General features: G+C 40.9%; 1 protein-coding gene across 4 annotated transcripts in view; it reads right to left on the bottom strand.

Moving 5' to 3' along the window:
* The window catches only part of Bbs9 (Bardet-Biedl syndrome 9), a 427,340-nt gene that overhangs the window by 311,154 nt on the left and 90,904 nt on the right, over positions 1-25,282 (bottom strand). For all 4 annotated transcript variants that reach the window (XM_036194269.1, XM_036194271.1, XM_036194272.1 and 1 more), the window contains exons 5-6: positions 15,360-15,534; positions 2,663-2,747 (exon numbers count right to left, since the gene is read on the bottom strand). In XM_036194269.1, the coding sequence (XP_036050162.1) occupies positions 2,663-2,747; positions 15,360-15,534 (260 nt within the window). The remainder of the gene's footprint in view (positions 1-2,662; positions 2,748-15,359; positions 15,535-25,282) is intronic.

Here is a 25,282-nt window from a genome sequence, read left to right as displayed (position 1 = left end):
TTATGTTATGAAAACTTTAAACTCCCAGATGCAGGAAACTCAACAAGTACTAAACTTGAAAGATAAATGGAGAGAAGGAGAGGAAGGGAGAAAGACGTCAGAATCTGAACTGCTCAAAGTAAGTGTTAAGGAAAAACCCTAAAAATTAGCCCAAGGAAAACTCATATAAAGAGGGAAATACAATGTACAAAAATTTCACATTAAAGAGATGTTTTTCTGGGTCAGCAAAATGGCTCCGGGGATAAAGAAGCTTGCTGCCAAGCATAAAGATCTGTAATCAATTCCCAGAACATGATAGAAAGGGAACCAACTCCGCAAGCTGTCCACTGGCAGATACACAAACACACACGTGTGCCTGCGCACACACAGACACACACACATGTGCCTGCAAACACACACACACACACACACACACACACACACACACACAGGCACGCACACACACACATGTGCCTGCAAACACACATACACACACACAGACACACACACACACAGGCACACAAACACACACCAGCACACATGGGTCTGGCCACACACAAATACAGTAAATTTTAAAAAAATGTGTAAAATCCATTTTTTTAAAGAGGTGATTTTTACAAAACGTGAGTAAGGTGAGAACATGCGGTGGAGGAGGGGCTGCTAAGAGTGGGTGGTGAGGAGACTGAAGGATAACTGTGACCAGAACATATGCACGTGTAAAACCCACGAGGAACAGCAGTTTCAAAAGCTGTTTTCATACTACTATCCTGCTAAAGGAACACAGCAATAATATGGATCCTAATGCCATTCTGAGGTGCTCACAGACCAGTGTCTTGTTCAGACATCATCAGAGAAGCTTCCTCCTGCCGCAGATGGGAACAAACACAGAGACCCACGGCAGGACCATGTGCAGAGGGAGGGAGCTTGGAACACTCCGTCCTCAGTGGGATGTCACCATCAAGCCATCCCTCAGGCCAAGGAACATAGGGAAGAGGAGGCAAGTGTGAGAGCCAGAGGGAGGAGGAGACTGGGAGTCACAGCCTGGCTGGCAGCCTGCAGGGGCCTGTACCCGCCTGAGCCAGTTGGGGTCCCAGTGCTGAGAGGGAAGCAGACCCAAGCCCTGCCCCTAACCTGGAGGCTATTTCCTGTGGACAGACCACCGAACAGGACAAAACTCAGTTCTCCCATGGAGTTTCCCTGGGTATAGAAACCGCAGTGGAGGCCAGGCTCCACGCCCAGCAGTAGATGGCCAACAGAAAACAAACTCGATGGCATTTCTGGAGGTGTTTTTTGTCTCATAATGCTCTGTCTGTGCTTTATTTTTTCCCTCACTTTACAGATATATATTTATACATTATGGTTTCCAATTTTGTTTTTATGGTTTTCTTGTGTTGTTACATGGCTCTTTTTCTGCTCGTTTGTTCTGTCCTATTTATTTTCTCTTATTTTATTTATGTATTATTACTAATTATTATTACTATTATTGGATCCCTGTTTGTTTTCTAATAAGACAGATAAAGGGGTAGATTTGGGTGGGTGGGGAAGTGGGAGGATCTGGGAGGAGTAGGAGGAGGGGAGACATAATCAGAATACATTGTATGAAAAATCCATTTTCTACTAAAAAGTGAAAGAAATCTTTGCTTCATCTTGATTTAACTTAGGTTGGTCATATGCATCTAGAAATTCACCTGTTTTTATTTTAATTTCACATTTGTGTACTATATGTATATCCTTTCACTGCCCCCGACTCTTTCTTCCACCCTCCCATATGCTACATATACTCCTGCTCCCTTTCAAAGTCCTGGTGTGTGTGTGTGTGTGTGTGTGTGTGTGTGTGTGTGTGTGTATGCATGCAAATGTGTATATGTATGTGTGTGTGTAAATATATACATACAACCTATTGAGTCAGTTTAACATTGACCTAATATGTATGTTGCTGAGGAATGTCATTCTGTGTCCTGCAAATGTGTTGCTCTGATTGGTTGATAAATAAAATGGTGATTGGCCAGTAACCAGGCAAGAAGTATAGGTGGGGATAAGCAGAGAGGAGAATTCTGGGAAGAGGAGGGCTGAGTCAGGAGTCATCAGCCAGATATAAAGGATGCAAGATGTCAAGGCAGAACTGAGAAAAGGTACCAAGCCAGGTGGCTAAACATAGATAAGAATTATGGGTTAATTTAAGTGTAAGAGCTAGTCAGTAATAAGCCTGAGCTAATGGCCATACAGTTTATAAGTAATGTAAGCCTCTGTGTGCTTACTTGGGTATGAGTGGCTGCAGGACTGGTCAGGACACAGGAAAACTTCAGCTAGAGTATGTTTTCAGAGATTCTAGTTCAGTGGAAAATAAAGATTTTAAAGCCCAGAGAGAGACAGATGTGGGGGGGGGGGGCGGGGGAGAAAGAAAGATTTAAAAAAATAGAAATTTTTAAAAGGTGTTTAAAGTTTTGTGTTGGTTTATAATCTCTTAAATGCACAGTTATAGTGGGGTTACCAATGTTCTGGTGTATCTTGGCATGTAGATGACATGTTCCACACCTCAACAACAGCCAATTCAGTCTTTGTCATTGATAGAAATGTATAAGAAAACTTATGAAAATATATTTTTTTGTTTTCTTCCAGGAATTCTCTAACAAATATGATAATATATGGCATCACTGAAATATTTATATATTAAAGGCCTTACAACTAGTCTTTTCCCAGAACCAAGTTTTTGCTGTTCCGTCTCCTGCTTCTTATCCGCATCAGTCGCAAAGGCAAGTACTTGGTACCTGTTTGAAAGGGACAGAGAAGGATACATGACGTCATCATTTTTAAAGTAAAAATCACTTTAAACTTCAGAGGCATATAATCCATAAACACTGTAAAAGACATTTTCTTTAGTTCTAAAAAAAACCTTAAATTTTAATGAGTTTTATTATGACACACAATAGGAATAATCAGCCTGATAAGTGACATCTGCATGTCACTACTGTGAACCCAGCCCTAGTATCAAGGCTCTCTGGAGAACTGGTGTAGTGAATGATGGTGAGAAAATCTAGCACCTAAATACCACATACCAGAAAGAACTTAAATAATAGAGAACAGTCAGTGTCATAGAAATTATTCGCACATACACAATAGAAGTATTATATTTAAACTATCCAGCCAAACAACTTACTGTTGGTGAATTTTGCCAAGTTACTCATTCCATTATAGCTTCCCAGCTATGAGATGAAAATAGTTATTGCTAACTTACAAGAAGAATTTAAAAGCAAATTGTCACAACATGCCCAGTACAGCACCCGGCATGTACATGCTGCTTATTCTTCCTCCAAAATGCTTAGCACTAAAGTGTTTCAGAGTTCAGAGGAGACTTGTGCACACACCTACAGTCTGGCAACATGATGTAAAAATTCCAAAGTGCTCCAAACCAGTGCTCAAAATGTTTTGGATAACTAAGAGTTTCACATTAAGAATGCTCAAGCTACATTAGATTCTCAATTATTGATAAAAGGGTTGAAAGGCAAAGAGACAGATATAGATTTATCAAGACAGAGAAATCAGTGACTCACCGGAAACTTGATACATTCTCAATAATGGACATTATGAATGATCTACAAATATGTTACAGTTTCCACTTCAATGATAATTTATCTTAAGCCATTCTTTAAAATAATTTGTGGGGGCTGGAGAGATGGCTCAGTTGTTAAAAGCCCTGGCTGTTCCTCCAGAGGCCCCAGGTTCGATCCCCAGCACCAACACAGCAGTTCACAACTGTCTATAACTCCAGCTTCCGGGGATCCCTCACACAGACATACATGCAGAAAAATAATAGTTCACATAAAATAAAAATAAATAAATCATTTTTTTTCTTAAAGCACGATGGTGGTGGCACATGCTTTAATCCTAGCCCTTGGGAGGGAGAGGCAAGTAGATCTCTGTGAGTTCAAGACCAGACTGAACTACAAAGCTAGTTTCAGGACAGCCAAGGCTGCACAAAGAAACTCTGTCTCAAAAAAAACAAAACAAAACAAAAAACAATTTATAATATCACTCAATATACAAATAAAGTTATCCAATACAGTTTAACTTCCTTTACATCCCATTAATAGGATTGTTTTAGAATAATTACCTACTCTAAATAAAAGAAACTTCAAGCTGATTCCTTTCCTGACTATCAAATCACAGTTATTTGCTCTTCCAGGGCTAAGACAAAACTTATAAAATGGATATATTCAGACAATCCCTGTTAACTAAGACAAAGATGCCTAAGAATGTAGGCCCAATAGCTTGAACAAAGACAGTGTGGGGGATCCAAACCCATGTGGATGTGCCAAGCCATGGCTAGGATGCAGCTCAAGAGAGCACTTACCCAGCTTACACAGCACAAGGGCTCAGTCCCAGCACAGAACTGTACAGCTACTCAAATGCAATACACTGCGATGGTTTGAATGTGTCCCCCAAGTTACGTGCTAGAAACTCAATCCCAAAATGTTACATGCTTAGAAAAAGAAGCCAAATGGATGCTCATCCATTCTCAGGAGCGGATCAACAGCTATTGTGTTGGTTTGACTGAGAAATTTTCCCATGGGCCCATGTATCTGATACCTGGTCCTCAGCTGGTGACACTATTTCAGAAGCTTGTGAGCCCTTTGCAAGTTGGAGTCTAGCTAGATGAGTGAGGCAGACTTTGAGGTTGTATAGCATAGCCTTACTTTCTGTTCTCTCAAGCTCTGCTTCCTCTGTGTGGATGAAAATGTGATCAGCCAGCCTCCCGCTCCTGCTGCCAGGCCTTCCCTGCCCATCCTCAATGAACTCTATCCCTCTGGAACTGTAAATCAGAATAAAGCCTTTTCTCCTCTCTGCTCCTTTAGTCAGGATGTTCTAGGACAGCAATGGACAATTAGCCAGTAACTAAAGCACTTGGGGCTGCCGGGCAGTGGTGGCGCACGCCTTTAATCCCAGCACTTGGGAGGCAGAGGCAGGCAGATCTCTGTGAATTCCAGGCCAGCCTGGTCTCCAAAGCGAGTTCTAGGAAAGGCACAAAGCTACACAGAGGAACCCTGTCTCGGAAAAAAAAAAAAAAGCACTTGAGGCCAGAAGGTCTGTCTCTAGTTTTCTCTTGGATATATTCCTGTGTCTTCCACCAAGACACAAGAAGACCCTCACAGGTACCAGTATATGATTTCTGACTTGCCTGTGACTAGAAGCAGACTAGAGAAATCTTTATAATCCACCAAGTCTTTGATATTCTGGTCTAGGACACAAAACAGACTGTGGCATATAACAACCTACACCGTCCTAACTCAATGAGCAATGTCTCATTTCTAACAACAAAAAAATTAACCTTGAATCTCAGCAGGGCACTAAAATAGATATAAATTAAGTAGAACATTATAAGGAACAGAAGCTTTCCATTCTGAGACACCTTTGTCTTAGGCAGTAAGCATTATCTGAATATGTCTGCCTTTAAACTTTCATCTTAGCTCTGGAGGAACAATGCAAAGAACGATGACTTAATACCCAGAAAGGGAATCTGTTTAAAGATTTTCATTTAATAATTTCATTATTATTCTATCAAACTTACAATCAACTATAATAACAATGAAATTCTATACTATGGAGGCTAAACATATGTAAATTTTTTTTCTTCTGTAAATATATAAAAAAGAACTATAACAAATTGACAGTGAAAAAAAACCTAATACATGATCTGACTCATCAGGAGCTTCCAGGCTTCCTGTGCTGGTCATAGTCCAACAACTAAGAGTGTCTCAGGATGCCCTGGGCACACAGACAGGGTGCACAACGTCCGTGGGGCACGATGGCACATCACGTCATTGGGTTCCTGGGGGTTCGGGGCAGGAACACTGGTATTAAAGATGGAGTAAAACTTTGCCACATTGGCAAGGAGAGAAAATGTATCACAGAGAAGGAAGTAGCACATGGGAAGGCATGGGGCATGAAAGACCATGGCTGCTAGGGGAAAGGCATGGCAGAGCAGAATGAGTCATGGGATAGAAGGCCTTAAAGGTAGCAAGGAGAGGATGTGAGTTTCGTAAAACCAAGCTTTAAAGTGTGCAGCTGCAGCAAATGTCTCCACCTTAACCTTGAACTGACCTTCAAAACCCCAAAGGTGACAAAAACAATCAGATCTCACATTCCAAGCCCCAAATAGGGGCTATTTTCCTTTTGCAGGTGTTGTGGGCAAAAGTAGTATGCAGTTATGACAAGAAATCTCAGAGCTGGTCCTACTATAAACCAGCCCTCAGGCAAGTAATTACACAGGTAGTTTACTTCCTGCTGACTGCAATCTACCAGAAGATGACATGGATATTAATGGGATTGTTGCAAAAATCCAAAGCTCATTGAGCCCTTTGAAGATTTTATATAGCTACAAAGAGTTATTATTTCATCTGAGGACTACATGAGCCCCTAAAGTAGCCTCATTAGCATCTAGACAGCAAGCAAGAACACAACCAACACTGACTCCTGATTTCCAGATCAGACCTGTTCTCTTCCTGGAAGACAGCTAGGAAGAGAACTGTGTTACTAAACATAGCTGGCAGTTACTTAGATGATGACCAGCTTAGACCAGCATCTCTCTTACGGTTCTTCCTCCTCTTAACTGTGAGCAAGAATGTACATGATGCCCAACAATTCCAAGTAGTCTTGGAAAATCTAAAACAAAGAAAGCTCTTGATCTTTTTCCTACCATTCAAGTACTCGGTGGTAAACTAAAGAACAAAATCTCCTTTGAGACTCCTGAAGGAAAACGCAGGTCCAGGGCAGGGAGATGTTGGGAAAATGTCAGAAGCGTGCTCAGAACTGAATGGTGCTGATCACAGACACAGCAAGTCTGGGTGCATTGGTGGCATTTCTGACCCAGTAGCCACAAGTGCTTAACTGATCCATGGAACACCAATTGCAAATGCAACCACATGATTTAGTGACTTGCCATATCACATCACAGAAACAGCAACAGGTTTCTGAAATATGAATTGTTGTCAATCCAACACACTATGAAGGTCAGTTCCCCAAGTCATCTACTTTCAAATGAAACATAGTTGTCACATCAAGGAGTGCCAGGCAATCTGGTCAATATTTGGAGAACTTAACTAGAAATCATAATTCTGCATACAGTGTCGTGCTGTTCATTTTCACCATCACACAAGTTTTTGGGGTTTTGTTTTGTTTTGTTTTTTCGTTTTTTGGTTTTTTGAGACAGGGTTTCTCTGTGTAGCTTTGCGCCTTTTCCTGGAACTCACTTGGTAGCCCAGGCTGGCCTTGAACTCACAGAGATCCACCTGGCTCTGCCTCCTGAGTGCTGGGATTAAAGACGTGCGCCACCACTGCCCAGCTCACACAAGTATTCTTATCATGGTAAGGAAAATCATTTTCATTAAAAGATGCCAGGAACAAAACAAAGCTTTATAAATATACATTTCTTTTCTTTTCTCCATAAAGTACATGTGAAACATCTACTTTCAGCAAGGGAGTGAGCATAGACTTCAAAAGATGATACATGATTCCTGCCAGTAAGGAGCAGTAAGCCCAACCAAGAGCAAAAACCAATGTGGGTGAAATCATGGAGTACTAAGAGGCTAATGCAGGTGAAATCATGGAGTACTAAGAGGCTAATGGAGGTGAAATCATGAAGTACTAAGAGGCTAATGTGGGTGAAATCATGGAGTACTAAGAGGCTAATGTGGGTGAAATCATGGAGTACTAAGAGGCTAATGTGGGTAAAATCATGGAGTACTAAGAGGCTAATGTGGGTAAAATCATGGAGTACTAAGAGGCTAATGGAGGTGAAATCATGGAGTACTAAGAGGCTAATGGAGGTGAAATCATGGAGTACTAAGAGGCTACTGGGCATCCCTGAACAACCCCTTATTGAGAAGGAAGAAGTCGGAGGAAGCAGAAAGGCTTCCAGACCTATGTTCATGAGCAGAGAAGAAAGCAAGAGGGTGACAGACACTGATGACAGCAAGAATGAAAGACAAGAACAAAGCCTTTCCCTTAGCCAGAGCCTCAGCCTGGTGAACCATATAACCATCTTAGTCAATCAGTCACCTCAACCAATGCGTCTTTTGAGGTGTTTGCCCTAATGTAAACACATCCTGTGTATTTCTACTTACAAATACTCAAATATTTTTAAAATCTTAAAAGAGAAAAACATTATTTTACGTATTTATTCAAAATTTTTATTTAGCATACAAAGAAATGGATTTCTTATGTGTGGTGGTTTGAATAGGTGAATCCCCCACAGACTCATGTGTTTGAGTGCTTGGCCCACAGGGAGTGGCACTACTAGGAGGTGTGGCCTTGCTAGAAGAGGTGTGGCCTTGTTAGAAGAGGTGTGGCCTTGTTGGAAGAAGTGTGTCATTGTCAGGGCAGGCATTGAGGCTTATATACGCTCAAGCCATGCCCAGTGTCACAGTTCACTTCCTGTTGCCTGAGGATCAAGATGTAGAACTCAGAGCTCCTTCCCAGCAGGTTTACCTGTACTCTGCCTTGCTTCCTGCCATGATGATGATGGACTGAACCGAAGCCAGCCCCAATTAAATGAGTTCCTTTGTAAGAGTTGTAGTGGTCATGGTGTCTCTTCACAGAAACAGAAATCGAAACTAAGACAACAGGACATCTTCATTTGTGTAATTAAACTCTATCTCATTTACTCCTTCCTGATGCCCCCTCCCATCTCCACTAGCTCCCTTTCTTCTTCAGTGAGCCTCCAATTCTTCTCTCTTACAACACATATCCCATTGCAGTTGCTGTTTCCCACCTCCCTTAGATTCCTCCATCCCTCCCTAGTTGTCACCTACAGACATGCATTATAAATGCATGCATATAAACACACACCTCTTCTAAATCTGGGTTCCGCAGATGAGACACAACATGTGATAGTCGTCTTTCTGGGTTTGGTTTATTTTGCTTAACACAATTATTTCCAGTTGCACCAGTTTTCTTGCAAATTTCATGATTTCCTTTTTGATGACTGTATAAAATGCCATTGTGTGTGAAGCACAACTTTATGTGTTCCTTGTCAATGGACATCTAGTCTGGTTCTATTTCTTGACTGTTTGGAATAAGGCAGCCATCAACATGGGTGTGCAAGCATCTTTGGGCTATGTTGACTCAGGAGTCCTTCAGACATATATCCAGAGTTGTATTACTTTAATTTTTTAAGGAATTCCCATAATACTTTCCATAGTGGCTACGCAAGTTTAAACTCTGGCCGGCAAGAATATTGGCCCCTCTTCCCTCCTCTTCGCCAGCATCTGTCGCCATTTACTTTCTTGACGGTCACCATTCTGACTTGGGTTACACGGACTCGGAAGCCATTGACTGCTGAGCCTTGAAATGCTTCATCTTCTATTTATTCAGGAGTGAGAAAGTAAACTTAAACAAGTGGCTGACACATTTCCTCTAGGAGGCTCCTACACACAGCCTTGTCAGCTTCCCCTTCAAAGCTGTGCAGTGGCCTATGTCACAGCACACTGCCGAAGCTGACCAACAGGATGCCGGCCACACCTGCCTGAGTACAGCCTGAAGAGGCAGGTCTTCTTTGAATCTTCATGTCTACTGCCTTGTACAATACACAGGACAGAGAAGGTCCTTTGGAAAGCCTTTCTCTAGAAACTATAAAAGGGGATACTTTAAAACTCCTTTCCAAATATGAAAGTCCACAATCACAGAGGTAAATGAGGCTAGATTTTAAAGAACATACAGTTCAGTAGAATTGCCCTTGGGAATTCATAAAGAATTAGTTCTAGGACATTGACACTCCCACAGTTGCCAAACCCCGCCAATGCTTAAGTCTGTTATAAAAAGTAGCATAGTATGGGGGCTGGAGAGATGGTTCAGCAGTTAGGGGCATTGACTGCTCTTCCAGAGGTCCTGAGTTCAATTCCCAGCAACCGCATGGTGGCTCACAACCATCTGTAAGGTGACCTCTTCAGAATTTAAAAAAAAAAAAAAAAGTAGCATAGTATTTGCAACACAGACAGTGAATATTCCCTTCCCTTTTTTCAATACTGAGGATAGAGTACAGGTATTCTATCATTGAGCTACAATGACAACCCTTGCCCTAAACAAAGTAAAAATCTATGTGGGGGGAGTGAGCACATGCACACATACTTGTGTGCACATATATGTAGAAGCAGGGATTCAAATCAAGTATCTTCTTCCATCACTGTCCACCTTATTTTTTGCGCAGGGCTTCTCACCGGACCTGGAGCTCACCAATTCAGCCGTGCTTTCTGGCCAACAAGATACCAGGATCCTCCTGCCTGTGCCTTCCCACCACTAGAATTCTAGAGCCATGTGCCGAGACAGTCTGCTTCTCACAAGTCCTCACGCTTGGGCAGTAAGCACACCACCAGCTGAGCTGTCTTCCAGCCCTGCTTCATGTGCACCTTAAATCATCCCTCGACTGCTTATAATACCGAATGCAATGCAAAAGCTATGGAAATGGATAGAGTGTGGGCTGTAGTGTGTAGGAAATAATGGCAAGAGGGAAAGCTCCATTTTATTTTAAATAAGAGATAATTTTTTTAAACATCTCCAATATGAGATTGGTTGAAACTGTAAATGGGGAACCTATGCATGCAGAGGATTAATTGTGTAAGAAAATCCAGATTCTTTTTAACAGAAAATGGGCTTCAAGAGGTAATTTAGGAGGACAGCTAAGCTAGGCAGAGTGTCACACATTTGTAATCACAGCACCCAAGAGGCAGAGGCAAGAAAGCCACTGGAGCTTGGGAATAAGGGATTTGGCTGGGCAACAATGACAGCCAAAAACTTGTTTAATAAAAAGGAAAGCTATGAACATACAGACATACCTGATGTCTTTCAAACACTTGGTTAGAACTGGGGAATAAGAACATAAGCCTAAGTGAAAACTGAAAACCTTTCAATGGGAAGGGCTAAGCAAGACAATTAAAGTGAATGGCACGAATTCCTTCAGTTGTTTTGTTTGGGGGCTTGGAGACTTGTGTTTGTTTGCTTTTTAGTTAGCACATAACGTATTATCTTCCATCATTGCATTTTCATGCATGCTTTGTTTCGGTCGCTCTTCTTCCCCAGCACCCTCCCCCCCCCCTTCTGCCCCCCCCACCCCCTCTCAAGGGGCACTTTGTAGCTAAGAAAGCAATTCTGTCAGGAAAAGAGAAGGAAAGATATTGCAAAGTCTGGCTACATGGCCAAGTGGACTGAAACACCAACACCCTTAGCCCCGATGCAGGACAAAGGATGCTCTCACAAAAGTAAAACAGGGGGCTGGCAGGGTGGCTCGGAAAGGCACTTGCCGCCAGCCTGATTCAATCCCCAGGTCCCACATGCTGGGAAAACAGGACCAAATTCTGCAGGCTGTCCTCTGAACTACACACACACACACACACACACACACACACACACACACACACAATCCCTATACACTAAAAATAAATAAATGGAATTTTTTAAAAAATAATACAACAGGCTAGTACTTGTTGCTAGGCCTAATGACCTGAGTTTGACCTTGGATGGAACCAACCCCCAAAATTGTCTCTGATATCTAGGCAAAAATATATACATATATACATACATACATACATACATACATACATACATACATACATAAATGTAAGAAAACAAGCCTGGCTTGAAAGTACATGTCTGCAATCCTAAATTGGAGGCTAAGGCAGAGGGATTATAGCTTCACCCAGCCTGAGCTAGAGAGCCAGATCCTGTCAGAAAGAAAGAAGAAAGGAAGGGAGGGAAGGAGGGAGGGAGGGAGGGAGGAAGGAAGGAAGGAGAAAAGAGAAGAGAAAAAAGAAAAGGGAAGGAAGGAAGGGAAGAGAAAAGACACCCGATTCTAAATTTAAATCACATGCAGTTTATATTGACAACAATGAGTTCTGTGTCTTATCCACAAGCCTATTATATTAAAGTATAGAGCCTGGGGACGTGTAAATGTGCATTAACAACAGACTGGCCAGGAGAGTCCCACACACACTAAAGCTTGAGGCCAAAGCCCATACATGCTCCTATCTGAATATAATTAACTTTAAAGTAGTTAAATATCAATATCAAGATGAAGGTGAATTATGTCTTAAAAGCCTATTTTATTAGCCAATTATATTCTATTAACTGACTACAGATAGGCTTAATGAAGCCTCAAGAAAGAGGAACCAGGAATTTTCATGTGTTTCTCCTTCCTAAATTTCCCTGGTGAGTATCATTTAATTCAATCTATTAAACTAGAAAGCATGCATACATACATCACAGAACTTAATGTTATAAGTCTTCCCAATTGTCCTATGTCTCATGCATTTTTACCATTATAAATGAGCCTCATAATGGATAAAGTGTGTGGTTTTTTGGTCCCAAATGGAAATGAGTTCAACAGATCAGTATGTTGGAGAACTATCAGAGCTGAAGCAAGACTTTTGTGATATTAACCTTACACATTAAAGAAACGTACCCATCACCTCCTCATAGGATCTCTCCTGGAGTTACTACAAATTAACTCCACAACACACACACACACACACACACACACACACACACACACACACACGCGCGCGCGCACACGCACACGCATGCACACTCACATTGCTGGCTGTCTTATGTCAACCTGACACACAAACCAGTGTCATCTGAAAGGTGGGAACCTCAGTAGGAAAACGCCTTATGATGGCTGTTCTTGCTTGTTGTCAAGTTGACAATATCCGGAAGGAACTATAATCCAGAAACAGAGGGCATACCTGTAAGAGATTTTCTGCTTGGTTTGAGGTGAATGATCTACTTCTAGTCTGGACCTTTGAGAAGGAAAGGTACACTCTTTTGATCTAGATCTTGAGGTAGGAAGACATACTTTAATCTGGGCCATACCTGCTACTGGAAGCCTAATAAGGACATAGAAGAAAGACACTTTTGATCTTTGCCTGCCTCTCCTCACCTGCTAGTACACCCATCCTTTACTGGCATTGGAGCCTGATTCTTTGGGATTCCAGCACATGCAGAAGACAAGCTGAGACAGCTAGCTTTGTGGGGCTGAGCAACTACCACACTCTTGGACTTTCTGTTCACAGCTAGCCATTGTTGAATTAGTTGGACTGAAGCCTGTAAGTCATTTCTATAAATTCCAGAGAGAGAGAGAGAGAGAGAGAGAGAGAGAGAGAGAGAGAGAGATTCATCCCATATTTGTTCTGTGACTCTAGAGAAGACTGATTAAACAAGCTTCTATAAGATATGGCTATAAAGCACTTTCTTAATTACTTATGATGGCATCATTGTGGGTAGGGCCATCCCTGGACTGGTGGTCTTGGGTTCTATAAGAAAACAGACTAAGCAAGCCATGAGGGGCAAGGCAGTGAGCAGCACCCCTCCATGGCCTGTGCATCAGCTCCTGCTTCCAGGTTCCTGTCATTTCAGTTCCTGTCCTGACTTCCTTTGATGATGAACAGCATAATAGATGTGTAAACCAAATAAGCCCTTTCCTCTCTAACTTGCTTTTTGGGGTCATGGTGTTTCATAGAGCAATAAACACTAAGACAGACAGACAGACAGACACACACACACACACACACACACACACACACACACACGTAAGCAATGACGAGTTCAGATCTGTGCATTGTACCCCTCCTGTAGGCCTGCCTGGCAGGAGATAAGACACTAGCCTGGGTGGGAAGCTGAAAAGCAGATGGCCACAGGACCGCCTGAGTTTTGGCAGTCCTGAGTAAACTACACAGATACTTTTCTTAATTCCTCAAACAAAAGGTATTTATTTCCAGAGGCACCACCACCGTTCAGTCCCTCCAGGCAAGAGCCAAAGGAGCTACAGAAGGAAGGTGGCTGGAGATCCGCCGCTTCCATCAGCCTCTCTTCAATCGCAGCATTTGCCTGTTTACAGCAAGGACCACTCACAAACAAAGGACTTCCACTTGTGAGGGGGAGATGTCCAGCTGACTGTACACAACTGGAGTGAAAACAAAATCCCTCTGGCCGCTGCCCAAGAGATTTACATTTTCTTCCCACCTTGGGAAACATCATGTGGCCAAAAAACAATACAAGCAAGATATGATGTGTAAAGTTTAAATGCTGCCCTCACAAAGACAATAAACAATGAGGCTGGAGAGCCGGCTTAAGAGTGAAGAGCAAATTCTGATTGGTTCCAGGAGCTCACAATCACCTGTGATTCCAGTTCCAGGAGACCTGATACCCTCCTCTGGCCTCAAAGGCCACATGTGATACACAAAAACACAAACAAGCACACACATGCACATAAAAAATAAATCTTTTATTAGCCAGGCAGTGGTGGTGGCACCACTCACTGGGGAGGCAGAGCCAGGCGGATCTCTGTGAGTTCAACAGCCTGGTCTACAAAGCAAGACCCAGGATAGTCACCAAAACTACACAAAGAAACCCGGGGGGGGGGGGGGTCTTTTTGAGTCTTTTTTTAAAGATAATACGTTAAATGACTAAAGATATTTTAAACCAACCCTATTTCTGCTCCCAGGACAGATTTCTATGTTCTTTTCTCATTCTCTCTACCAACAATAATTGTTATGGGTATTTACCTGGTGGAGAAGAAAATTATTTCTCTCAACTATAACTCAGAAAGATCTGTAAAAATTTCTAGCAAAAGTACACACTATGTTCATGTGGGCACTTCTACATCTTATCTACAAGGAACTGTTCCTTTGTAAAAATCATTAACATTTATTGCAATAATTATATCTCTTCCCAAATAGTTTTCAGATGCTGGATGCATTCTTTGCTATTACAAAATCATTCCACACATGCAAATTTATATGTCACTTTTTCCACTCAATATTACATTTTGTTGTCTGTCTGTTTATTGTTGCTAATGATGATTTTTTGTTTTGTTTTGTGAAACAAGTTCTCACTATGTAGCCCTGGCTATACCTCACTATGTAGACCAGGCTGGCCTCAAACTCACAGACACCCACCTGCCTCTGCCTCCTGAGTGCCCAGATTAAAGACATGGGCCACCACACCCAGCCATTGCGTTCTCATTATCCAGGGAGTGGTCATATTAACGGTGAGCATTTTCTATTGGTTAGGTGGGAACACACTTAATCTTTATTACAGACCGGTCAGTGCTTCCATTGCTACCTCCCAGGGATGCTGACCATCCGGCAGCAGTGCGCAGCAAACTCGGGATTCAGGCTAAGAGCTGCCTCCACTGGACTCCTGGAACCCGCTGCTACACAGCCTTCTGAATTCTTTGCTTACATGGGAGATGCGCTCTAAGCCAGCCCAATGAAATTTTACCAAAGAAGCCAGACTCTCCTTCATTTGCAATATTCAAGGTCTTTCTGGAAAACGATTAATGAGTAACAACCAACCACAAGAATCACAATTCCAAAGGTAACACGCAGACTCACTTGTAACTCTCCACTTGTCTGCAAGAGGAGACCGTGATGAAGGAGTCGGTGCGGGGACTGTAAGCAAGAGGGCCAGGCAGAAGAGAACCTGGGAGAAACCTGCCGAAAGCATAGCTTTCCTGCTCGAACACCATCAGCATCCCATCCATAGACTGAATACAAATTAAATCTCGACCTAAGGAAGAATTAGAAGAAATTAGATACCTTATTTTGATAAATTTAGTGTTTAATAATCACTCTCCTGCTCAAATATATCACAGTTAACTTTTACCTTCCAAGATGGTTTCAATTTTAAATTACAACCCAGTGAAAACATCAGGCTAATAATACCAATACATATACACAGGCCCCAATTTTTATATTCAGAAGATGTTTAAACTTTAATTGTATATTCATTTTATAGTCATCAGGTGTTCATACTTTTAATAACACTTCTTTTTATATATTATAAGCCCAAATCCCCAATTTCAAAATAATCCCTAAGAACCATCATGATTTGAAGATACTGTTTTTCCCAAAATCTGACATACAATAAAAATATTCTTGCCAGGTGGTGGTGGTACACGCCTTTAATCCCAGCACTCACTCAGGAGGCAGAGCCAGGCAGATCTCTGTAAGTTCGAGGACAGCTTGGTTTACAGAGCGAGATCCAGGACAGGCACCAAAACTACACAGAGAAACCCTGTCTCGAAAAGAAAAAAAAAATTGTTCTCCAAGAAACTACTTCTCATTGTCATACATCTGTTTCATGCTTTGGTGTGGCTTAGACATCAAACAGCACACAGGGAGCTGGGAGTACCAACCAGGAGTAGAGTGCATGCATACACAGCATGCAGCAAGCTCTAAATTCAAACCCTGACACACAACACACTAGAACACAAACACACACCAAATGCGTATGCACTCATGCATTCTCCCCCCCCTCTCTCTCCCCCTCTCCCAATAAAGCTCTAGAAAGGTAAGTAAGTAAATCAATCAATCAATCAATCAATCAATCAATCAATCAATCTGAATTTCACAGGGACTTTGCTGGGGGAATTAAATTGTACAGAAACAAGTGATATTCTTACTCTACTTGAATAAGAACCATCATATAGCTGGACAGTTTCCAAAAGGCTCACGTGCTGCCTGAGGAGAGTTAGCAGAGGAAGCAAGCTGACCACTGGTGTTTACTACTACAAAACACTGTAGCCCATCACGACTGGCACATCTAATAGTCTTCAAAAGTGTTAATGCTGCTTGAAAGTGTTCTCTCGATGCTCCACTTCCTTTGCAGCAATCATTTCATTTATTAGTCTCTATTTTGTATTTTATTTTTATTTAATCTGTTTACATTAAATTAAATAATGTGCAGTTATAAATATGTCCCTGCTATGAGCATGCATTCAGAAACACAGTCAATCTGTTGACTACCCCGGCAGCCCCACCCATCTGCAATAACCAACAAAGATGAGGCAAGAGGCTGGCACATGCTCTGTCTCTATATGCAAAGCATGTAAACTTATTATAAGAGGCATTCTCAAATTTTCCGCCAAGGTTTTAATTTTATTTTTCCTATGGTCCTAATGATTTTGGTGACTATAAAAAGTTAATGATAATCCAGGAACATCAGTTAATTTGTAAAGTAAGTATAAATGTAAAAATCTTCAAGACTACCAACTTATCTTCAGCAAAGGCACCAAGAATGCATAATGGGGAAGGATGGTCCTTGCTGTGGGATATTTGTACACTGCACGAAGATGTATTGCTGTGACTGGTACAATACAAAGCTGAAGAGTCAATAGCTAGCCAGGAGGTATAGGCGAGATTTCCAGGCAGAGAGAACTCAGGGAAGAAGAAAGGTGAAGTAGCCAGCCCAACACGAAGAGGAAACAGGAGGTGCAAGGTAGACAAGAGGTGACACCACATGGCAGAACATAGATTAATATAAAGGGTTTAGTTTAAGTTATAAGAGCTAAATTGAGACAAGCCTAAGCTAAAGGCCAAGATTCCATAATTAATAATAAGTTTCCATGTCACCATTTGGGGGCTGGAAATCCAAAGGTAGTCTGATGAGAAAGTATTGCTACAGGTCTTCAAGAAACAGAATGCTAATGAGAAAAATGGTTCTCAATAAACAGAGTTGGGGACACTGGATATCCACATACAAAGAAAGAAAGAAGGAATTAGAAAGAAAAAAATGAAGGAAAGAAGGAATTGAGTCCTTATCATATACCAAACCTCCTCAACACGGGTTTAAACATAAGTCCAAGAGTCTTAGAACATAGAGTAGAGGCCAGGGCACTGGCCTTGGCAATGACTTTTTAAAAAAATGTCAAAAACATAAGCAACAAAAGTAGACAAGTGGACATGTCAAACTAAAAACTGCTGACAAGTAAATAAATAAATAAATAAATAAATAAATAAATAAATAAATAAATAAATAAATAACCTATATAGGAAGGGGTACAGAGAACAGGAAGGTAAGGGGGTAGAGAACGGAAAGGTAAGGGGGATGCAGAGAACGGGAAGGTAAGGGAGGGTTTAGAGAACAGGGCAGGTAAGGGGGTAGAGAAGAACAGGAAGGTAAGGAGAAGAACAAGGAAAGGTGTCTGCAAACCATATGTGACAAGGGCTAAATCTCCAAACCACATGAGGAACATACTCATTAAAAAAAAAAAAAAAAAAAAGAAAGTTTGTTAAAGAAAATAGACAAAGGACCTGAAAAGATACTTTTCCTCAAGGTAGATACAAGAAGTCAACACACATATGAAAAGGTGTATCATAATCATCAGGAAATACAACTCAAAACATCACCCACATTCATCTGGGGAGAAAGGAAATCTTGCCATCAGAAGCCACATGGATAGCCTAGCACACTATGCTAGATAAGCCCAGAGCAGAGGACAAATACTGCATGATCTCACCTCCATGTTAAATTTTACAAGTCAAATTAGTAGAAACGTGGAGTAGAAGCAGTTACCAGGAGTCCAGGAAGGGGCAGAGACTGGGAGAGTTAGTCAAAGGGAGAAACTTGTAGTTGTAAACTGGTAAGTTCTAGGGTAAGTTCTAGGACTGAAGAGAGAATGGTCACACCTTATATATGTGAAATCTACTTAGAATCGACCTATGTGTTCTCATCTCAAAAGAAAATTGACACAAAAAGGTAACTATGGGGTAATAAATACATTAAATAGCTTGGTTATAGTAATTATTTCACAGCATATAAATATATACATGCATACATATGTGTGATATATATCAAGCATCATACTGTGTGTCTTAAATACACAAAGCTTGTTTGTCAATTATACCTCAATGGAGCTGTAAACAGAGTTCCAACATCAGAAATAAGATGTCAAAGATGCTAACATGTGTCACACATACAAACTACACAATAAATTATATGACATCATTATGAGGGTTTCTATTGCCTGTGTACCTGGCCCAGGAGGGAAAAGCAACATTGGAGAAAGAAAGTGAAGACATGGTCAGCAGTGGACAGTGTCTAAAGCTAACAAAAAGGAAGACACCAGAAGACACATAAAAGCCAGACATGGTGGCTCATATAATCTCAGTGCTTAGGCAGCTGAAGCAGAAGGCTTGCCACATGTTCAAGGCCAGCTTAGGCTACATAGTGAGTTCCAGGTCAGCCAAGACAATATAACAAGGCCCCATCTTTAAAAAAATAATAGTAATAACTAAGCAAATAAAAATAATTTTTCAAAAAAACATAAGCTCAGAATAAAAGCAATTTAGCTTCCATATTTCAAAAAGAGGAAATTCCATATAATAATAAATTAAGAGCTATTGCATGAATCTCATACAATTTTGTGTAGACTAGGTCTTGTGACAGAATGCTATAATCATTCTTTCTTTAGCATGTCAATCATGAATTATCACCAGACACACAGCTCTCCCAAGTAAAGCATACTTCTAGTCCTCTGTTAGAGACACAGCAAATGAATGACGTTGGACAACCTTACTGAGAGATGGTGTTGAAGTACTTGTGGATGACAGAATGCAAGGCATTCAACTTTAAACACTGCAAATCAGCCATTGCAACTGCTGGCTACAGGTGTGATGTAAAGTCCTCAGAACCACTGCCCTATGTGACAGGCTAGGAAACAGGAAGAAAACCTGAGCCTTGGAGAAAGCTTGGCTCCCGTGAACACAGCAGAAAGGTCTCATTTCCTGAAGCTTCAGCAGCAAAGAGGAAAATACTTAAACTGTTGAGTCCAAGGCACACAATCTAGGTCCGGGTCCAGCTCACCAATCACTACTATATGGCTGGATTGCAGTCTTCCAGTCCGTCAGGTAGCACACCTACCTCAGTACCTTCTAGGAAAATTAGACCCAGTGGTGGAAACTCCACAACCCCTTCACCTTATTTATACCCTCTTGAATTCACATATGAAGCGTCTAACGCTGCAAAGCCTGCAATTTCCTGCACAGTTTAGGATGATGCCCGGGGCTCCACTTTTGCTTATGGTAGCTCCTCCTCCTTGCACTTTTCCTGCCTAGTCTAGTGAAATCCTTTTGCTTTCTTTTGCTTTAGCACACATTTGCTAGCTTCTTCTTGGTCATCCATTTCCCCATCCCCACTCCCCTGCCACACCATGCTTAATTTTAAGGTTTGGGGGAATGACCTCATTCTGAATTTTAAAATAGCCCCTGACTTATGTAAATTAGTTAGCAATGCCTAGTCACAGTTCAGGGACAGGTAGAGTTTACAATAGAGGAGAGAAACCGAAATCCCTAAAACGAACCGCAAGTAAAGACACGTGGGAGACCATCAAATCAGAGGCTGTTTGGCTTTTCAAAGGGCAAAGTTAAGATGGAAGACACTATCTCAGTCTCATCTGGAGCTTAGCCTCTGAATTCTGCAGGCAAGAAATCTACATAAACGATTGGGGAATGTGGAGTTGAGTCTCTGACTCTGGACCAAATCAGGTCTTCCCATAAGTCTCCCTTTTCCCTTCAACCATCCTTTGTCAATGGTCTCTCAGAAGCCCATCCATACCCTCATCTTAAAACAAATTACCTATTAAAATGATCTTGTTTTGTATCTCTCTTTAACACTAAACTCAAAAGCAGAAACCCTGAGACTCAGCTGTGTGAACTATAAAATGCCTGGCACTACAGAGATCCACTAAGAAATGTCTTTTGAGGTGGAGTAAGCTAAGCAAAATAATTTACTCATCTGCACTTCAGATTAGCTAGGGTTTTATTCTACATATCTCATACACATCATCTGAAGTATGTAAAAAATGCTTTATTTATTACAATCTTGGCTACTAATATTTAGTAAAATGTAGAGATCAACCCAAAGCATAACTCAAAAATAAAAAATAAATCTTTTGAATTACTGCTTTGGAAACCACTTGAGAACACATACCAATGTTCCACTGTAGAGGCTTCATGAACTGAATACTAATTAAATAGTGTATCTTATTTCCTGATGGTAGAATACATAGTCAAAGTGCTAATGTGATACATAAAATAGTAATCAATTACATGTTGAACTGACCACTAGATGAACAGTTTAATAAATTATAGCCTAGTCACTAAAATGGTGTGTAGGAGTGTGTTTGTATGGTCATTCCCAGTAATTCTTTCTACCATGTGTGGCCCAGAGAATTTTCCATCACTCACTACCATGGCAACAAGGGCCCTGAAGGCGGCACTCCGGGATGCCACTTCCTGCATCTCTCCAGTAAGTGGAGGGACATACATGAAAGACGACCTCCATTACTCAGTGAGCTGCACGTTCTGCAAATCTGTCTGTTCACGTATTTCTTTTGCACAGAGTGAAAACACCAGTGAAGAAATGCAAACGTGACCTGCAGCCAAGCATACATCGCTCTTCAGTATGCAACTGTCAAGAGCATTTGGTCTTTCTCCAAGTCGGAAAAACACATGAGAAACATCTGCATAGGTAGTCAAAAACACAGACAGGACACATCAAGAGACTGAGGCACAGGAACAGAAGAGTCCAGAAGTCTGTGGGACTTCCGCTCTTTTTACACAGGAAAAAAAGGTTGTGTTGTTACAAAAAAAAAAAAAAAAATCGGAAATACTAGCTCATTAATCTTTAAGCAAGCCTAAGTCAAAAATGATGAAATGTGTCTGCTGAGAGAAAAAAAAAATTTTTTTCAGAGTAGGATTCCAAAACACACTGCTTAAAAACAGCTAGTACATGGATTTCAAATGTTCTCTGGGTTGTAGATTTTCCATTAAACACGCTTTTCTGCTTTTCACTCCTACTATTGTGCAAATTAAACCACCTCCATCTCTTGGAGATGTGCACAGCTCTTGGCTTTACTGAACCACAAACAATTGGTCACTGCTTGAAGACAAACAGAGCTAAACTCTATCATTACTGTGGCAGTTCAAATGAGAATGGCCCCATAGACTCAATGTTTGAACACGCCATCCCCAGTTGGTGAACATTTCTGGAAGGATTAGGAAGTGTGGCCTTGTTGGAGGAGGTTTGTCCGTGGGGGTGGGTTTGAGGTTTCAAAATACTCTGGCCATTTCAAGTCCTTTCATCCTCCCCTGCCACCCCATCCCCCCCACACACTTCCACTTGTGATCAAGGTGTAAGGCCTCAGCTGCTCTTCACCATGCCTTTGCTCCAACATCTTTGATTTTCACCCTCTGCAACAGTAAGCCCCAAATTAACACTTTCATTTATAAGTTGCTTTGGTCATGGCATTTTATCAGAGTCATAGAAAAAGAACTGAGATGTCACTCTTTCACATTTTGGTTTGAACATTCTAAAAGTAATTTGTAATTAATCACATAGTCCATTATATACTTATATTCTCTATTTAAAATCTTGGTTATAAATAAAGGAATAAATAAGTTTTCAAATCCTAAGAAAACAGAAGAATACACAAATAGAAAACAGGCTTAACTAAATAGTTAATATTTTTAATTAAGTACCATGGAAAATAACATAGTTCTCAATGACTATTCAAGTGTTAACTCAAAAATAACTTTGTGAGACTAATCTCAAATTCAAGAAAAAACACTGAGTCTACATACCAATTCTTGCTATGAATACGACTTTTGACATATTAATGTGTCTCATCTTAAATGAAAATTCTAATAGTTTCAAAAAAAGACTATAACTATGTTTCACCAACTTATTTAACACAATCTTTTCCCCTTAATTGTAAATGAATAACACATGATTTAAAAAAATCGTAAGCAATCATTGGATTACCACCATTCCATGTGATGATTCATTGAAAATTCAGTGTTAGACTGGAAAAAGTCCTAAATGTTCTTTGCATCCACAAAATAACAGGATTGTTTCCTTGGGTGTAGAGCATAGACATTTTAATAACATTCTCCATTAACAGATGCCACAAACATACTATCTGACTGGTATATACTTGGAGAGATATGGCTCAGTTTATATGAAATTTAATTAAATGTTACAATAATATAAGAACAAGGACATGTTAAAATAATTTAAAAGGCTATGGGCACATGACTAGTGTCTACAAAAATTCAAGAAAATCTGCGGAACAAAGATAACACTGGGTCTTGTGAGCTGAGCTTGCAGGCAATCAGAGAAGTAGAAGCAGATGGAGCACCATGTATGAAGAGGCAATCAGAGAAGTAGAAGCAGATGCAGCACCATGTATGAAGACATGGATTATGAAAAAGATGTGAGTATAGAGTGCCAGGAGGGAAGGCAGGGGATGGAGGAAGACACCGCTAATGAAGAAGGTATGGTCATCAGAACTGGGAGTAAGGCTACATCTCATCAGGACCGCTGCATCCTGAGAGTGCTATCAGTCTCCTCATCTGGGAAGCAGCATGACGTAGACATGACATGATTCTGGCATAGGGATTAAATGTAATAAAATGCACCCTTCCCCACACCTGGCAGGCAACCAATAAACAGCAATATACAACTCTGTCCCTCACAGATCAAACTGTGAAAAAATAAATCTGAGGAGAAATTTTTCCTTTAGGGAAAATGTAGTGGGAGAAAAAAAAAAAAACAGACACACACACACACAAACCATATAGACACACATACAAACACACACAAAAAAACCCACATAGACACACATACAAACACACACAAAAAAAAAACCACATAGACACACATACAAACACACACACAAGAAAAACCCACAGACACACATACAAACATACACACACACACACACACACACACACACACACACACACACACACAAATTCACCATCTTTGGCAAAGCAAAGGGCTCTTGTTTCCTTTTAAGATTTTAACTCTGGAAAATCTCCCAGAACTTGGGTCTATACCAATCAGTGGCTGTTCAAGATGATTTTCTGCCTAAATGAGGTTTACTTTCCCCAAAACAGCAATTTTCCTAAAGTGATAACTAACAAAGTCACTTTAAAAAGTATTCTGTGGGGGCTGGAGAGATGCTGAGCAGCTATGAGTGCTTGCCCCGCAATCGTGAAGACCAGAGCATGGATTCCAGCACCCATCTAAGAACCTGAGCATCCAACACACGCCTGAAACCCCAGCTCTGGAGGGGGCAGAGACAGGAAGGACTGAATCTCTAGGATTTACAGCACAGAAGGACAACTGTTGAGTGCCAGGTGCCAGGAGAGACCCTGCCTCAAAGGAAGATTTGAAAGTGATAAAAGGGGAATCTAATGTCCTCGTCGAGCTTCATACACATATACACATGCATTTACGCTTGCAAACACACAAAAAACACAGATAATAAGTAAATAATCTTTTTTTTAGGTACTTTTGTGCTAAAATCCTATCTTGGAATGGAGATGCGCTGTCTCTTGATTGCAACTGCACTAGCCAAGCATACACATGTGCATGTTCTTACTATATTCTTATTTATATTCTCTGTAGCAGGAATCTTAGAGTCTTATTAGTGAAATCAAACCTGAGGCCAGGTATTGGGGTGAATGCTGGAAGATCAGAGAGACAGAACAAGCCACAGCTACCTCACCTTGCCAGTTGCTCAGCTGATCCTGTTTCCTCAGACTGGAAACTTCTGTTTCCTCATCCCAATGGCTCTCAGCTGAACTGCTGCTCGAAAGCCTGAATGCTTAACCAGCCAAAATGCTTCTAATTTCTGGTTCTCACACCTTGTATACCTTTCTGCTTTCTACCATCACTCCCTGGGATTAAAGGCGTGTTTCACCATGCCTGGCTGTTTCCAGTGTGGCCTTGAACTCACAGAGATCCAGAGGGATTTCTGTCTCTGGAATGCTAGGATTAAATGCGTGAGTGCCACCATTTTCTAGCCTCTGTATCTAGTGGTTGTCTGTTCTCTATAAATTTATTAGGGTGCACAATATTTTGGGTAACACAATACCACCATAATTCATATTCTCTCTCTCTTTCTCTCTCTCTCTCTCTCTCTCTCTCTCTCTCTCTCTCTCTCTCTCTCTCTCTCTCTCACACACACACACACACACAAACATCCCCCTCAATAATTCTAAATAATATATAAGAGACAAGAGAGATGCTGCCACACAAAAGAAGTCATGCACTCAGTGATCCTGTCTTCTTCCTCATCAAAAAGATAAACTCCTAAAGACTGAGTAAAACACTGTTGGTATATGCTTAATAAAAAAGCAACTAGTTTCAAAGCCAGATAAACTACTCAGGATAATAGACAATCATGAGAAATCCAGAAAACATTACAAAAATATTAAAACACAAAATTGTTTGTTTTCTTCATTTTGTGAACCTGTTCATCATACACAACATTAGCGATAAAAGAATAAATCTAAAAACAAAATGTTTGCTTTTTTTAATACTGCCAGTTCTCTTGATCTTAAAGATCATTAGCATATCAAAGGAATGAGAAAAATCATGGTTTAAAACTCACTTTGTTCTCACTATGATCAATCCATTAAAGTTGGAGGTAGACAAAAGCTTGGGAATCTGAGCTGAGGTTCAAATT

The sequence above is a fragment of the Onychomys torridus genome, chromosome 7 (genome assembly GCF_903995425.1).
Source record: "Onychomys torridus chromosome 7, mOncTor1.1, whole genome shotgun sequence".
NCBI classification, from domain to species: Eukaryota; Metazoa; Chordata; class Mammalia; order Rodentia; family Cricetidae; genus Onychomys; species Onychomys torridus.
The sequence above is the reverse complement of the archived record's forward strand: the minus strand, read 5'-3'. Positions and strand labels throughout refer to the sequence as shown.